The sequence below is a fragment of the Crassostrea angulata genome, chromosome 3 (assembly GCF_025612915.1).
Source record: "Crassostrea angulata isolate pt1a10 chromosome 3, ASM2561291v2, whole genome shotgun sequence".
NCBI lineage: Eukaryota > Metazoa > Mollusca > Bivalvia > Ostreida > Ostreidae > Magallana > Magallana angulata.
The window spans coordinates 39,838,734-39,857,125 of record NC_069113.1 but is presented as its reverse complement, the minus strand read 5'-3'; the positions used below and the strand labels follow the sequence as shown (position 1 = coordinate 39,857,125).

Below are 18,392 nucleotides of genomic sequence, written 5' to 3'. Positions count from 1 at the left end.
TTTTCCCAGTAGTCTTTGTTTACCGGAATTAGTATTTTTTGGTGATTTTCTGCAAAGTCAGGTTCCTTAAAAAGTGTGCTAAATATCAAAGTCAGTTAGATTTTACGTGAGGCTGAAGTTAGTTTATAATTTTTAGAAACTTAAAAGTAATTTCAAAGCTTATTATGAAATTTCAATAATGAAATGGTTACATGTGCAAATAAACAGGGTGATTTTATTAGATTGGTACATGTTTTTCATTGTTTATTTTAAGAGAAATTGTACAGCATGCAGATAAAATTTGCATAATATGGCATTTGATTGATCAAAGTATTAATGAAATAAACGTAGACATTATACATGTTCAAAGTATTTTGATTCTTTTTTTCTTTAACAATCAACGCTCAAACTTTTTATTACCAAAACAATTTCTCATTGGTATATTGTCCATTTTAACACTAAATACAACTAGATGTTTTTATTAAAATTTGAAGGAAAACGAATGAGATATTTTATATGATAAATTAGGCATAAAGTTTATTTCATGTCGATCGTAATATATCAAATTTTGATCTGCATTTCCTGCTTAGAATTTTGTAATGTGAATGCGAACGTGTATTTTTAGGCAAATGGAAGGGAAAATCCAATTGCACTCCTCGTTTGAAATCTGTCCAAAGTATCCTAATCCAGAACAAAAAATTCTAAACCCGTTCTAAAATCGCCATTTTTTTTGGGGGGGGGGGGGGGGGGGGTAGAGAGGTGGATAAAGGACAAACTATTAAAATGGGAGAAAAAAAATGTATACTCTACATGTAATTATATACATGTACTGAAATATTTAAACCTTAAATATCTTTCACATTCTTTTGTTTGAACACTTGTTTATTAGTGGGTTGGAATCTCTGTTATATTTCGTAAGATAAGTACATGTACATGCAACAATTTTATTCTATTTCCCACCAATTTCTGCATAGATTATGACATATAACAAAGTTTATGTACGGGAAATTATATGAAACTGTGATATGGCTGGGAATCTCCAGATTCTGGCCAATCTGTTGGGAGATGTTTCATCTTATACATTGTGTCGGTGATTTTAAATATTGGAAATCAATACTACTTATTTACTTTAGAACAATTGTAATGTTAGCTGAACACTGGATCTGTTGAACAACTGATGAAATTATTAATTAAAAAAGCACAAAGGATTTTCCTTGTTTGTTGTGGATTTAATTGTTTCGTGGAAATCTGTATATTCGTAATGAGCTGCAAAATTATTTTTTGATATGAACGCACCTAAAGGATGCATCCCATATCAACAAGGTGACTGTTTTCTGCCCATCTATGTAACTAGAGTTGGTCTTTTTTGGACCTTGTTCACGAAACTAGTATTCCTCTTTTAAAGGGTTAGAAACAAAACAAACAAATCATCAGGCAGTCCTAATATTTGTTTAGAAATAAATACATAGCATTGATGGCTCCGATAGACTTTTTAATGATGGAAAGATAAAAAAGGGATAGATTAATTGAAATGTGACGTTAAATAAAACAGTTCCGTTGAGATGAAAATGGCACTGATGCATTCCGCTGTTTGAAGCTATTTTATATGTCAAAATTGTTGTGAATATTTTGAGGAAATTTTTTTTCTAATCTTTTTTTTTTATAAATAAGACTCATAATTTGGTGTGACAAGTTAAAGATAGCCTTATTCCAGATGAAATACTACATATTAAACGTTAAGAATGGTCTTGTATTTTTACGCGTTCAGACGGCTGACAGTAGGTTACGTTCTCAGCGGAGACCATTCCATACATAGGGGCCAAGCCCGTTTTAACATTAATTTCAATGTAACCATCTATGGTTACATTGATATTAATGTTAAAACGGGTTTGGCCCCTGTGATTCCATGCTGCCAACTTATGTACGCATGATATTTTTGGGATTTAGATTAAAAATAATACGGGTAGTTCTGATACCTAACTGGAAAATATACTACAGATTTCTAGTATTTCATTTTCTACGGAGCGGCAAATTAACTTTACATCATAAATGTTGTGATTAACGTTTTTATGCTTTTTGTAAACACTTTTGGGAATATAAAAGAGAGAAGTTTTGTGAAAATGGTATATTTTTTACGTATATGTATTCGTGTCCAGTATATATATTGAAGTTTGAACCCTATATAGTTAATTAGAGGTCATGGTTGAACAAATTTGTTACAATTTTATTCATGTAGCATGTCTCATTAATACTTTAACATATCGTATGCGCTTTTTATTCTTTGGAGGTTGTTTCGTTTCCAATATATATACATGTGTGTTGAACTTGCGCTTTTTCTACACCACTCACCAATCCTATACCAATGCCCAACGCCCAGGAAACAACCAAAAAAAAAACCCTGGCGATTTAGCATTATTCATTTTGACGTTGCCTGCTTAATTGAAACATATCTAATCCCAAAAGAATTGCATGTTTAACAAATATATGTTATAGACTGAGAAAACTCAAGGAGCTTTCAAAATAAAAAATAGACTGCCTTTGGGACCACTTAAAACTCTCTATGAAATATAAGGAGAGCTAAAATAAATACAAACGTCTAGTATCGTAAACAAAACTTAATTAATGAACTAAGTATTTTCGTTTTTATTTAAAAATTGGTTACAAAACCAGATTCTGACATTAATCTCGTGTGTCCAATGTGTATTTGATTATAAAACCATTTTAACAAGAGCTTGGACTTTGGGTAGTTGTGTCTAAAGGCATATTGTGACGTAGACATGTCTATTTCATTGCTGGCCACTCGGCCAAGGCTTTTTGAAATACGGGGAAAGTGAAAGTAGAATTACCCAGAATTCTAATAAGTGTAATATTTTAATCTTCGTATACAGAAGAGTTTCAAAAATGGCGCCCGTCGTGTTGGCATTTCGATAAAACACAATATTTTTGAACTAAACGTAAAGTTGCAAACAAATTTCAGACAGATATCACAAAAGTCGATGAAAGCCATGACTTGTGTTGTTTATTGTACATGGTATTAACGGTACAATGTCATGGCTAGGTGGAAGTTTGACATCCATTACCGGTCAGCTGTCAAACCTCACCAAAGATATACTTACAGAGGGAACTCAGGAAGTCAGTGGTAGGTGATTCTTATAATAAACAGCATATTCCTTTAAAACAATGTATACGTTGCTACGTAAATGTATTTAACAGAATGACCGTTTATTATAAAGATTTGCAGCTTTCAATATGACTCTTTCAAACCATTCACACTAACAACAAGATGAGTGGATGATAGGTGGACGCATGATAAGTCACCCAACAGTCAACTTGCCTCCATCCTTAAGTTTAACAGTCATCAGTTTAAATACCAGATGACTTTCATACCAACTTTTCCTTTGTGCAATCATACCTTTTTTAAACTAGCTTCAACTGCAGTAGCTGCAGGTCTGTAGCTCCCGGTCTGAAAAAATTCGGATGGACCACCTGGGAGCTACGGTGCCACCAATTGCAAAAATTGTGTATTTATTGTGCACAAAAACATGTGGTAGTTTTGGACTGATTACCGTAATCTTATTTATAAGCAAAGTCTGTGGAAACAATTTGTACAATTAAATTTCACATGCAATTAACTAAATAAGTGGTATTGTCTACCTGCCTCTGATAGTCTTTTAAACACCTTAACCAGCCCGTAAAGTGAAGTGCAGTTTATTTACATGTAATAGTGGGGACTGTTGATCTGGATGTAAATTTAACATACTTGATTTTTCGAGGCAGTTAGCATGTTCCGGATGAAGTCTGAGGCTAGTAAAGAGATGATATCAGTAGTAAATTGCATGAAAATTTAATGGTTCTAATTGTTTTTAAAGTATTTGCAAAAACTAAGGTTAATCCATCCAAAACTAGCACACATTTTTGTGCACAATATAAATGCACAATTATTTTGGAATCGGTGGCACTGTAGCCCCCAGGTATGCAAATTTTTTGGACTGGGAGCTACAGACCTGCAGCTAAAACTGCAGAATTTGAAAGTTTGAGTTGACAGGTGATAGAGTTACTGTAGGTGTCACTATAGTATTAATTTTACCATATGTATATTCTTACCAAAATTGTGCAACTTTAGATACAGATTGTAAATTCAAAAAGAACTTCTGGGAAAATCCTCTTGGTATCATTTTAAACAACACTTTATTTACAATTTAGTAGCAAAAAACGCACATGCATCCAGCAAGGCATGAAACTTTGTTCACATCAATGTTACATATGTGCTTGAAAATCAAGCCTGGGTCTTTTTACCCCCTCGGAAACAACACCTATAAAAGATTCAAATGACATTGCATTATTACAAAACTGGTATAGGTTCACATCAAAACATGTCTGAATCAAATTAATGACCAATTTCCCCTTTGAATTCAGGCATTTTTGCCTGCAACATGGGCTGATTTTTGCTTTTCTTCTCATAAAAAATCAGCCCCTGTTGCAGGCAAAAATGCCCAAATTCAAAGGGAAAATTGGGAATTAATTTGCCTCAGCCTGTTTTGATGTGAACCTTTGGTGAATTACTGTTATGACAGGTAGTGGAACGAAATATACCGAAACGAAACCTACCGAAACAAAATCAAATCAAAACGAAATGAAACCAAAACGGAACAAAACTAAAATCAAGCAAAATGAAATCAAGTTCATTGCTATACATGTATGTGACCATTTCAATCTTAAAATATATTACATGTATATATTTAAGTGTTTACTAGTATTTGAGAGGTTTGTTCATTTCTAAATGTGTGCAATTTTAGGTGTTGATCACACAGTCACTCCAAAAGTTATTGCCCATTTCTATGCAAAACAAAAAAAAATTAAGACTCTAAATATAAACCTCAAGTTCCTACTATCACTTTGGGTTATTTTTTAATACAATGCATTTGTAATCATACTTATAAACACAAAATCAGACTTTAGAACCTGGCATTTCTTGTTTTGCTATTGTCTATTTTAAAACCAAACTTTATCAGATCACACACTGTTATAAACTGTTTAACAGTAAAATAAAAGCGGAGGATTAGTAAATTTTGAGAAATAACATGGTAAATTGCAACTGGTCCTCGGCCGTTGGAGATAAACTGTGTTGTCACACGTGCTTTCATTTTTTAAGACAAACAGTATTAGTTGCTAACTGACAGACTGCCTAATTAAGTTATCCCAGTGTACTGATGAAACCACATTAAAGAGGAGACAAATTTCAGGGTACTGAGTGCTACATAATTAAAGTTTTATTTTACTGTAGACACAGTTTTAAGGTTGGTTTACACTCCTCTATACTGGAAATTTTATTTTTGATACTTGTACATCACAAAAACATAGGCCTTGAAACCTACTGAGTAATGAAATGAACAAACTCTTTTTATCTTTCATTGCATGTTAACACAGACTCATTATGAATGATCCGTCATTTGAAAAATACCCACTAAGATATAATTAATGTACACATGTAATATATTTAAAATTAAAATGGTTACATATACAGTGTATATATCAATAACTTGGATTTCATTTTGCTCGATTTTATTTCATTTTATTTTGTTTTGGTTTCATTTTGTTTCATTTTGGTTTTATTTCGATTTGATTTCATTTTGGTAGGTTTTGTTTTGCATCTTGGTTTCATTTAGATTTATAACGTTTCGGTAGATTTCGTTTCGTTTCGGTAGGTTTTGTTTTTATTTTGTTTCGCACTTTACAGGTACCCCCCTCAGTGACCTCAAAAAGTAAAGTGTGTTGAATTCAAATGCAGATGAAGACTTGATAATAAAGAGTCACATTTTTACCCAGTATGACACATTTACTTTTAGTCAATGATGCAAATTATGTAGTGTAAGATATGAGTGAGTTTTGCATGATTATGCAACATGAAAATAGTGTGAAAATGTCAAAAGTTGAATATTTAATTGAAAAATTGGTGAAAAGTATATGAATATAAGTAATAAGGAATCATTCTTTGAATATATTTAGGTGATAAAATAAGGCAGTACATGATAAAATTTATCATAAAGGGCTTTATTAGATTTGACCCTCCCCCCCCCCCCCCCCCCTACGGTACACCCATACTTTGCTTGTCGGATATTAAAGGATGCACTGTATAAATACTCTCTGGATTAGGTAAATGCTATTTAGCTATCCCACATCTCTTTATGTGATGATTTTTGTTGTTAAAAGTATAAGAATAGCAAAAGTATTCAGAGTCTGTTCAAACTGATGAAATTCTTATAAAAGATGGGATATTACTTTGATGTTTTGGAAATTACATACAGAGATGGACTAAATTAACATGCATTTAATTATGTCTATGTTAAAAGCACATTATTTAGCAGTGTTCAGTTCATTAAGTGACAATATTTATTAATGTTAAGTACCTATGATTAACAATATTTACATTGTTTAATGTTATGCTTTTGAGGTTAGCTATGCATGTTTTATTTCATAAAAAATTTTATGTATATTTTCTGTTATCATTGATATCTTCATACTCGCAAGACTCAGACCTACCAAATAAAGCATTTTGTTGTTCAATCGAACTTCCACTATTATTTTACCCTGGTGAGCAATGCAGGCACATGCTCATTGATAAACTTAAATGCATGTCAGATCAAGCTTAAAGCATGAAGTTCATTGTTTACAAAAAGGAAAAAAACTTTATTGACAGGTATGATGTAATATTCTTGGCGTTTGTAATCAATAGTGCAAACTTGAGGGCCGTTGTTATGTAATGTACAAGGTTTATACCTTCATTCCTGTCCCAACAAGAGTTTCCTTACTTAATCATTGGGAAATATTACCTGTCCTTTTAGGAGTGCCATATATGTGCTTAGGCGGTTTTCTTGAGCCGCCGCTCTGAGTCACTGCTGAAAAGAATCAATATGTGTCACGTATTAATTAATAATTGCATTAAGTTTTATTTATTTATGTTTCGATCCATCTTTTTCTTTCCTAATGACCATTGATAAGATGGACTATGGCACCAGGCTTGTCATGTTGCTTTGTTTCGTTTCATCAGGCGCGAGACATCTTTTTACGCAGTCACTATTTAATGTTTCACTAGTTCGAGTTGTTTCATATTGAAAACTTAGATGACCAATCATAATTATAATGTCTGTTTTGATGTTATAAAGACTACTTGTGAATTTCTTTATTTGAGACAATAGGTTTGCAGAAGCTTTATGAGGAAAATCTTTCAGTTTATATTCATCTCCGTAGCTCTTTCTGCTGTAGTTTATCTTAACCTTGGATTTGTCAAGCATCTTCTTCCATCAATTGTCAACGCTCTTCAGTATTTTGTTACATCATTTGATATACAGATGCTGTTTATAATTATAAGATATATTTAGGAAGATAAATTGGAATAGAACATTTGTGACAGCTCAGAATTAGAAGTGTTTTACCCCACATGAAAATTTGATTTAATATTTTGTCTGGAACAGCAGGGACAAGCTTGTAGTTCATGTACATTTGGACTAAACTGTATTACGTTTTTTTTTTTCTGGAAATGCTTCTTCCATATGCATACTGATCAGACACTTTTTTTGCACTTACTCGGGCAAAGCGAAAGTGAAACAGTGTTTGGACCTAAGCACAAATCAATACCACTGACAACACTTAGTTCTTGAAAATAATCGATAAATTCGATGCTATGTATTCTGAAGCATTGTTTTTTAAGAAAACTTATTTATTAATACCATGAAAATAATTAGATTTTAAATTGTTCAAACAGTTTAAATATTTTTTAAGGTCGTATGTATTCCTACGCTAGAGTTCAATGTAGTCTCGTTCAACCAGACGCTTGGCTGTCTCCATTAATATCCGACAAAACAGAGTCTCTCTTGCTTGTTGGAGATAAACGGAGACAGCCGAGCATTTGGTTGAACAAGACTAGAGTTCAATCATGCCTAGATCCATACAATATCTCAGAAATATTTTGATTACTGATACTACTTGCCATGCAAAATCACTTATCGTTGATTTTGAATAAATGATAATCGATAAAATCAACTCCCATCAGTACTTCAGTACTTTGATTTACTTTATTAAAGATTTCTAAAATTTGAAATCTAGATTAAGTGGATATTATTATATCTTTGAGAGGTTGCCATCATCATGACTTTAAATACTGTTGTTCTAAAGGAAGGGTGAAAAATTGCAATTTCTTTTTAATGATAAACCATATGATTTTAATTCTGTGGCAAGATTTTAACATATTTCATATTGGCCCAAAACTTTGGTTGCTCTTTTTCCTTAACCATATAATCTGATAATACTTGCCAAGGGGTGGAGTGGTTTCACTTCTTCCCAAATCTTCTTGCATTGGGCTTGAAATTTTTTAGATTGAGAACTATGAATCCTTCTGAGAGACCGTAAAAGGAAACATTTGCAAAGGGAGTTCATGTTGATCTGCAGAACAATTTTCGACACAGCTGTATGTTACCATAATATCCCTTTTAGCTCCCCTGTCCCCATAGGATTTACTGGAGCTTTATTCAATTATCTAAGCTGAAGTGTCCCTATACAATCTTCTAACTAGTCATAACTGACAATAACTAGAAATAAAGAGTTCATATGGCACATTTTTTCTTCAAGCTTTATAAATGTATTGAGCTGAAATTTTTCAAAACTTGAATATTCTTTTTGAAATATTACAGGAAATGCATTTTATCTAGGAGTTTTCAATACTTTGTATAAAAAGCCTTGAACTCTCCGATAAGCATAAGAAAAGAATAAAAAGAGTCTTTTATCAAAGTTGAAGTTACTTGTTACAATCTATGTATTCACCAGAATGTGGTTTGATTCCTTCTTTTCTTACTTGAATTATTTGCTAAAAACACAAAGTGATACCCAGAGTTCCTGAAACTTCCTTTGAATGCTGGGCGGATTTTTTTTCCAGCAATACTAGATCATGTTTAAATATTTAAAAACCATTTGAAGTATCATTCAAAGTTTTTGAATGCACTGAATATCACTTGGTCTATTGCATTTAATATTGATTACAGAGTCCGAATAATTGTATATGGTTTTAAAAAGAAACGAGTGGAAAATGGTATATATATACCTGCTGAATAAACATTTCAAAATAAAGGTATGAAGAATTTCAGACTGAGAAAAAAAAAATCAATAGAGTAGAAGTGGTAGATACTTATTTATATATGTACGTGGTGTAGTGACTGAGATTATTGGGTTGGTGGACGCTCAGGTGATAATGCTGCTTGGTTAAAGCAAGAAGATATACACTGATACCGGTTGCATGGAATTCTGAGACTTCAGTGTTAATCCAAACCCAGGTCTGTTGATTTGACCATGTTTGCATTGGGAGGGGATGGATAGAACTTCCTTCAACACAGGCAATTACTGGAGGGTAAGCTTTTTATTGGATGGATACCTCGGCATGGTGCCATTTATAACTCTGTTTGCCTCTTCAGTTTAAACGGGCCATGATTTAGTGCGGAATATTGGCTGATATGAGCTGTTTGTTTTCTTTCTGAGTCGGCCAAATTGATCTGGACTGTTCGGGGTACTTCTGTTGCGCATGGATTTGACTGGCACAGAAAAATCTTTTACTGATAAGAGAAATCTTTGCCGCCTAAGCGTGAGTTTGATAAGAGTTGAGACGTGTTGCTAACTTCATTTTTGCTCATGACAACTTTTGAGTTGTGATCAATAGTTTGGTTTTATATTATGTATTTTGAGTACATAATAGATTCAATGTCTTGTGTCATATTTAAAAATTAATTTTACAATGTAGTAAATATAGAAGGAGGTGATACAATTGAAACATTGAAATGAAATAAACTTTCTAATCAATCTCTATGTGTATCTTGAGGGAGGGGCTATAAATAATGTTACCATTTATAATTATCATTGCCCTAGAACTTCAGGTGTTCATATCTCTCTCCCTATTGTTTGGAAACTCATTCCCTAAGTAGAACCCAGCCATGTATCTTGGGTGGTGTAAATATGCTGTAATACCCGGGATTGAAAAGGGTCTTTAAGGTAACAATGTTTCTGCTGAGGTGGATTTTTTTCTTGAATAACCGAATGCCTCAGTAGTGAGGCTCTGAGGGGACGCTATCGGGCTGGGTTATCTGGAGAATGACCAAATATGGCAGAGTCTACAGGTGTGACCGATATTTCTGTTTGTCTTTTCAGACCATGCCACGGAACTGAGGATCGCTCAGGAAAAGAACGCCGAATGTCAGAACACTATATCAACCATCAAAACTGAGGTACCTTTTAAAAAAATTTATTGAATATTCTAATATTTTGAATTTCACTTCTTTGAAATTTTTAGTTTTCAATTAATAAAAAAAAAGAAAGAAACATATCCTGGAACGTGCAAGGTCATTGCAATGACATTTCATTTAGCAGGTTGGTTTATGGGAAGACATTGAATTGAGTTATCTTTGCATTATATTGCATTCATAAAACTGCATTTATAGTTGTGATCAGCTAGTTTATTGCACTAGATGAATTACATGAGATTTTAACCTGCCAACCCCAGACCCATCCGAATCATATACTGTTGGGTACATATGGACATTACGGAGGATGGAAGAATGATTTAAAAGATGAATTTTTCTAATTATGAACTTTATGCAGTTAGTTGTATATAAGGTCTAGGACAAGATTTACCAGTAAGCAAATTCAAAATTTGTAGGAATTGTCACCTGATCCTGTGCAACTGGTCCTGTTTATTGGAATTTGAAATTCAATTCCTGATAATTTTAAATCCAGTCATGTGACCGCACGGTCCTTGTTTAATTGCCATGTCAACATGACTGCATCTTTTTTCATGTTATATTTTGTCTGGCGGGTCATTCAGGTCAAGGAATGTGCTGTATATTGCTTTTTCTCAATACCGGTTCATGTACTTCATTATGCTAAATGAAATCAGCTTATTGTCAAGGGGAAGTGAGGGGGTGGGGTGGGGTGGGGGGGGGGGACTAAAGTAGGTAAACATTTTGATATGTCCTACATGTGTACTTGCCCTATTTTTCAAAAATATTCAAATATTATTGACCACATGACATAAGTGTAGTATATACATTATAATATGATTTGTGGATGCCTTATTATCAACAGAATCATCAGATAGCAAGGTTTCTTGCCTTTCTTTAAATGTTGTTGATAAATTGATATTGTTTGTTATAAGTTGGCAATTTATATTGCCCATAATTCCTCTTTTGTTAATATTAGTTTTACTATTATAGACTGACAATTTTTCCCTTGAGTTTTTGCAAAAATTCAGATTTATGCAATATTTTAGAATTGCACATTCTTTTTCAATTCATCTGTATGAATTATGCTGATGTGATCCAATATATGCAAAATTTCGAACCTTGTACAAACATCACATAAGAATATCATGCAAAACAGACATATTTACTGAAGAAGTTATTGAAAATGACTAAATGTTTAAACCTGTAGGGAATGTGCATAATGCATTGCATATTCTTTAAAAGGAAAGTATTTACTAAAGGCAGAGGACTGTCATTTTGCCTATGAAGATGGTTCATGGCCGCCTCAATGGAAAAGCAGACGTCACCTTTGCCTCATTTCCCAGACTTCCCCTTATAAGTTGTGTGTCTTTGTCCTTATTCGTTTCCGTATGCAAACATTTTATTTGCACAAAAAGCTGTTTTAACTCTCTTTCTTCTTGCAATGTTGACATAGTTGGCACATGGGACTGCCTTTGAATTTTGTGAATGCTTACATGTTTTGAAGGGTGGATCTCAATTTTTTCCTTGAAAGTTTTCATTTTTCATGATCATGGCATTATTTCCTTGTACCATATCACCTGCTTCTGAATATCCACTCTACAGTCATTTGTGCTAATATAATTAGTGCAATGAATTCCCTTTGTTCTTGCAGTTGGAGTATAGTACCTAAAACAATGATACTGATTGATGATTGAATCTATCTGTTTACATCTGAGGTTTTTGTGGGGAGTGAAAGTAATAAAGTTTTGTATAAACATCTGTTACTCCATAATATGAAAAAAAAACTGTCTGCATCAACTAAACTAAGTAAACAGTGATGTAATAGACTTACCCAGTATCATGATAGGAAAGAAATTATTCAAAACTTTTACAATACACATTAAATATTTCATGGTATTATCATGAAGTATGGTCACAAATCTTTTGGACTCTAAGAAATGTTTCAACCAACATGACAAAGTGAATTTATAATAAAATTCCTGTTATACAGGCCATAGGGTCAAGAAACAGAACTTATACTGAAGTTGTACACAACCAGAAAGATTGTTACCCTTTCATTTCATAACTACAAAATTTAAGTCATTTATGACTTATTATCATTGATTAAAATTTTAATTTATTAAGTGTTAAATTCCTTGTAATCCTAAGGCCATGTACTCTAACTGAGGGGATTCTAGCATAGCACTCTGCCCATGCTTCCCTGGAATACCATTTTGTATTATTATACTTTCATGTTAAATACTGAAATCTGATTGGTTTAGACGCAGTTGATAATCCGTTCTATTACCCTCAGCATTAGCAACACACTTAGCAACGGGTAACACAATGAATTGTTACATGCGCGTAAATTATGCGCGTACGGTTCACCGTGGAATTCACGTCATTTCTATATAAAAGCAGTAAAAACATCTATAAAATTAAGACATTCAGTATAATAAAATATATAGTGCCTGTTTGGGAGGATAACGGTTGAAATTGACACCCCTCGAAATCCTATATAAAAGCAGTAAAAACATCTATAAAATTAAGACATTCAGTATAATAAAATATATAGTGCCTGTTTGGGAGGATAACGGTTGAAATTGACACCCCTCGAAATCAAAATTAAAACCCTCCCAAACAGGCACTATTTATATACTACTGTATACAGGGAAATATTCGCCCCCATTTTGATTATTCTGCCCTTTTGCCCTGGTTGTCAGTGGGCAAATTTAAGACTGGGCAAATTCCACTGTCTCAACTTCTTCTCTTTAAATACAACTTTGTCTGGGTGAATTCTAGAAGGATTAAAGCATTTCCAAGTGAAGAAGTGCGAAAATATCACGGGGCGAAAATAACCCTGTATACAATACTATCTTCATACTGAGAAGAAAACAAGATATTGGACACAGCTGTCTCCATGTCCTCAGTTTTTGGTCTCCCTGACAGGTGAGACTGGTTACCTGACAGGTGAGACTAAGGCTGGGTGATGGCATGGATGCTGAGTCAGGCGGAGTGTCACTCACACAATAACAAGAGTACCAACATCACCAGCCATGGCGTTGGTTGCTGCAGTGTTTTGACATTTATCTGAACAAAATGAAACCACCAGTTCTTGTGATAGACTTGACTGTTGCTTAAAATATTTTCAATTTTTTAAATTTCATTTGTTTAGCTTTATCTTTTTTAATTTGTTTATTCTACATTAAATTGGCAATTTATAAGTAATTGTATACAAAGAAAAAACCCCATAAAAGTATAAAAATTTTCAATCTTTTATAGATATAGGTACATCATAGAAAGAGATAGACAAAATATCTTGTATTACAAAGGATGAAAGAATGAAGAAAAGTCTTCTTCTTTGAAAATAAGCAATCTGAGGTGTTTTTGACTTCAGTGAAAGGAAAGGTCAAAGACGAGTCATGATAACTAATTTGTTGATTTGACTCTTTGACTGTAAATTACTGTTGGATTTATTTTATTGCAGAATGAACATCTTAAAAGACTCAACCATGAGCTGGAAGAGAAGGCCGAGTCAGCAGAGCTTCAGATCAACACCATCTCCAGGCAGTACCGTCAGATGCTGGAGGAGAGTGAGGTAACTAGTGCCTCATGAATATTCGTAAATGATTATGAATATTCAGCAGATTCATAAATATTTATATCTTTGCATTTCATTTACAGTTCAAAATCATAAGAAGCATGTTAAAAATTGCATACAAATTACTGTTACGATTTTTAGGCTGAGCCTCCTGTGTTTGAGTCATTCATCTCTTGTGCTGAATTTGTTTCCCCTTTATAAGCAACTCCTGAGTTAGTTTGTTCGTACGTTTGTATTGTAGAAAAAAATTAATGAGCTAAAGCACAGCCATGAGGAACTTTTGCAGCAGCAAAGAGCAGCCTTTGCCCATCAAGACAGCCATGATGGCCGATCACCTACCTCCACCAAAGAGGGCCATCCACTAGGCAAGTATTTCTCTGTCATCAGAAATTGAAACTTTTGCCAAACTCTTAACATTTCCAAGAACCATTGCATCATTTGTTCCAGGTATAAAGGAGGAAACTCCATTAAAAATAGAACACCTGACAAGTTTATTCTGGTTTTCAAATGCAAAAAGAAAATTAAATACAGTTTTTCAAGGATATTTTTGATTCATGTACATGTCTTTTATAAAGTAAGATTGTGGTGTATTGATATTCTCCACATCATAAAAATATACATGTAACAATATATATAATAGAAGCTAAGCTGCACAAAACCCATTATGTAATGGGGATGATACTCTTGAATCAAGTACCTGTATGTTATATCAACAATCTAAGGATTTAAAAACAATTGATGCCGCAGAAATGATGGCAAATCATGTAATGCGATCTAAATATAGTGAAAAGCAATCGCCCCATATCTCCTTACGAAATAATGGCAAGCAGTATTTACCAAAGAGGGCTTAAAGGAATACTGAATTGCCACTTCATTCAGAAAGAAATTGATATGGAAATCTAAATACCCCGAGTGCCTTGTTTAACATGGAAATCTATATATGTTAGCCGACTTACTGTCTTTAGCTGACAAAAAAAGTCTGAAAGGGAAATATAGCCGCAAATTAGGATAATACTTTTCTATTAATACATGTATTACTCCTGTATGGTTATGTGTTGCAGCAAGGGATATACTGGTACCATGATCAGTACCACTGTAACAAGTGGTCTTTGTAATGTATATAAACTGTTTACTATAGACTAAACACATTTTTAGAGTGCAGAATTAAAGGAGTTCCATTTGAATTTTCTAGCCCCCCCCCCACCCCTCCTGGTACATGTAATTATACTTTACTTCTTTGTTTCATAAAATAACCATATTTGTAGAAAATTAAGTAATCCATAATCACTCGTAAATCTTAGTATAAGAATTGAATAAGAGTTGTTTTATGTAAGTTGCAACAAGTATTTAGATTGATCTATGATCACGAGATGCGAAACAATGCACAACTAAGTTGCATTTAGATATATGAAAAGCAATTGAATTTTCAGTGCATCGCACTAAGACTTAGAAAAGAGGGATTCCCAAGATCAAACAAAATCCTGTGGTACTTGAAATGTGCACTCCTTAGAGACTCCAAGGTGTAAATCCCACTGCTGGATTGCAATATATTATCGAATCCTTCTATTTGAACTCCCCCGGCACTGCAAAGTAAAATGAAGATAAGAAATGTCCCCACGTGAATGCCGCCTCATGATCAGGGAGAGAGGTATAAATAAAGAGACCGGTAGACAGGTCTGATCAGTGGGACCAGATTTGGTCTTCGTATTTTACCCTGACAACATCATATCCAGACAGAAATTTTTGTCCCATAAATTACATAATCTGTGTAATCTTGACAGCCTCTTGTTAGGGAGTCTTTGGATGGCACACCCAGATAGGGTGTCCAGAAAAAAAGTGAAGAAGAGAAAATCGATAAATCTCTTTACATTACTAGCTACTGTTCAAGTCGTAATTTTATTCCTAGAAATTGTACATTCTGGCCTCAAATTAAATTCTCAGACTGGTATTAGTTAAGTTCTCATAATAAAATGAAATAGTTTTGCTGTTAAACTATATAGTATATATAGTATATATTATTGTATTATTTTATGAATATTAACTATAAAGACTATTTTGGTAAAATTCATTCATTGAAAAAAAATTTGAAATACTTTTACTTTATATTTTGACTAGTGTTCAGTACAGACTATAGGCAAGATAACTTACCGTAGTTATAACTGAAGATATAAGGACTTATTGTTTTGGCTAATTTTTCTTATAAACACCAGATGAGCCAACTTTTAACTTGTGTGAGAATTACCCAACACATGGTTTTAAAATAATTCCAGTGCTAGTTTATTTTTTCTCTTCACCCTCAGTTTTTGGAGTACATGTATTTCATTTGAAAGCTGATTTAAGGAGGCAGGATCGTTAACAAAATTAACCATCAGACCTTAATCTTCATCTACCTTAAATTTTTGAAAATGATTTGTTAAGCTTGAAAATATTATTTAGCAATTAAAGAACAAATCCATTTATTTTAACTTAAATGTTTTAGAGATTTCCTATATTTTTATATAGAGCTCTTTTTTTAAGGAGATTAATATGGTCTAAAAATAGCCATGACCATCCAGCCCTCTTAATCACTGAGTCAGTGTAAGAGTTTGTTCCACTATTTGGCCTGAAAAACTCTATCATTTGCTAAAGGTTCTTTTAATTTCTCAAGTACGTAGGAAGTTAGATTCGTGAAATGATTACATAATAAAGAGATATGACCACACATGTATCTGCCAAAGGATGTTTTGCAGACGCTATTTACCTTGAGTATAATCTTGTGCACCCGAAACTTTGCCAATAAAATGCATGAAAGTTTGAGTTGCATTGCAACAACAGCATTTCCATATATATCAATAGTTTTCTATTTGTGTTTTATTTGAAAAATAGTCAATATTTCTTTTAAAAAGTTTAATATGAAGAATCATTGATTATTAAAATGTCTGGTTTCCCCCAATATATTCTACGAAATTTAAAAATTTCGGTAAACGTGTTAGATAGCATTATGCATTTTATACACTTGTGATTACGAGAATCCAATGAAATCAACTGGCCGTTGCTGTGCACTTGTTTAAGGCAGGAATAATGTCTGGGTTTAAACAAACAACAATTCCTGTTTTACTAAACAATTTATCAAACACTGTGACATGTATAATCCTCATGTATCCCTATATGACTCATTTTAAATTGGGCAGCCATATTGGAAGGAAGTTGGCCACTGTGAAGGGGAAAGCAGTTCATTATACTTGCGTTTCTCTTCAAAAATTAATTCAGCATTGATTTTCATTCTCAAATTACTTTTTAACCAAAAATATTGCAACTGTGATATAAATGTACTAGACAGATATCTAAATATTTGTAGTGAAATTTTACAGTTTTAAATATTCATATGCATTAGATTGTATCGAACTTAATCTAAAATTTGTTGCAAAAATACATTGAAAGGTCTTTGAAAAGCATTTTCTTATGCTGTAGTAAGTTGTTTAATAAATATAACACTTAAATATTATTATATTAGACAATGTTATTGCAGCCATTAATATTGGCACTTGAACTGGACTTCCACTACAGTTGTATTACCAAAACAGTTCATTTTAAATCTGCTGTTACAAAAACTGTGGGTAAATTGCCCAGATTTAAGACCTATCTATATTTTAAATACAGATTACAAAATATGTTTGAAGTTCAGATAGAGAATTGTGCAGAAGATTACATCACATTGTGTAAAGAGTCTTTTGAATTGGAATTCATTTTTAAATGTTTGTTGTAGTTGATGCAAGATAAACAATTTTTGCCCATAGCAGTTTGGCCATGTTATTTGCCCTCTCATCGGTTTCAGATTCCCAATGAATGATCCTGATTTTGAGTCCCCAAGCCCTTGAGCAAATATTTGCAAGATTGAATTGGAGAGGGAAAATCCCCTTAGACATAATAAATGATTTGCACAAACTTCCAGACTTTATGTTTGTGATGTCTGCCTTTTAAGACATACCGGTACGTATTTCTGGGAATGATTTCGGAGGTAAAATGCAAGCTAAACTATGGAGGCAATCATCACATGTAATGGAAGTGAGAAACTCCCACTAAATTCATTTCTCACAATGCACTCCATTTTGCATATTCTTTCCAAGAATAGCCGGGTAATTTGGTCATTATATTGTTTGCTCTGTTGTTTGGTAAATATTTTTGCCCGTATGGACAGGCGCTAATCATGCACCCACACAGAGCAAGTATTAGCCATGGTGAGAAACCTGTTACCAGCAGCCTCATCATCTAATGGCCATAGTTTGCACCTTTACGACCGAGTCCACTACATATACCCATGTATTGAATTCAACATATCATAAACACCTATAAGGAATTAGCACAGAGGTTGAGTATAAGGAATGGAAGGGGGAAAAGGGGGGGGGGGGGGGTTAATTTTGATTTTAATGATTTTAGTTTGATTGTTGAGTATTTAACAATGTTTAGTTAAGTACAGAAAGTGTTGGCGAGAGGATCATTGGATCAATTTCAGATGTGATGAGGTGTGAATTTCACAGGTAATGCTCCTGTGGAATGGATAAGATTTTTCATACTTAAAAAAGGAGAATTTCAGT

At 33.3% G+C, this 18,392-nt stretch overlaps 1 protein-coding gene across 7 annotated transcripts in view; it reads left to right on the top strand.

Moving 5' to 3' along the window:
- The first annotated feature begins 2,873 nt into the window (after window positions 1–2,873).
- LOC128178119 (thyroid receptor-interacting protein 11-like) overlaps window positions 2,874–18,392 on the top strand; it is a 33,696-nt gene continuing 18,177 nt past the window's right edge. For 4 of the 7 annotated variants that reach the window (XM_052845131.1, XM_052845129.1, XM_052845130.1 and 1 more), the window contains exons 1-4: window positions 2,874–3,118; window positions 10,168–10,244; window positions 13,705–13,815; window positions 14,060–14,183. In XM_052845131.1, the coding sequence (XP_052701091.1) occupies window positions 3,025–3,118; window positions 10,168–10,244; window positions 13,705–13,815; window positions 14,060–14,183 (406 nt within the window). In that variant the 5' untranslated portion in view covers window positions 2,874–3,024. Of the gene's footprint in view, window positions 3,119–9,171; window positions 9,377–9,439; window positions 9,608–9,798; window positions 10,012–10,167; window positions 10,245–13,704; window positions 13,816–14,059; window positions 14,184–18,392 lie in introns of those variants that run through there. The other 3 variants (XM_052845134.1, XM_052845133.1, XM_052845135.1) reach the window with 3 other exon arrangements.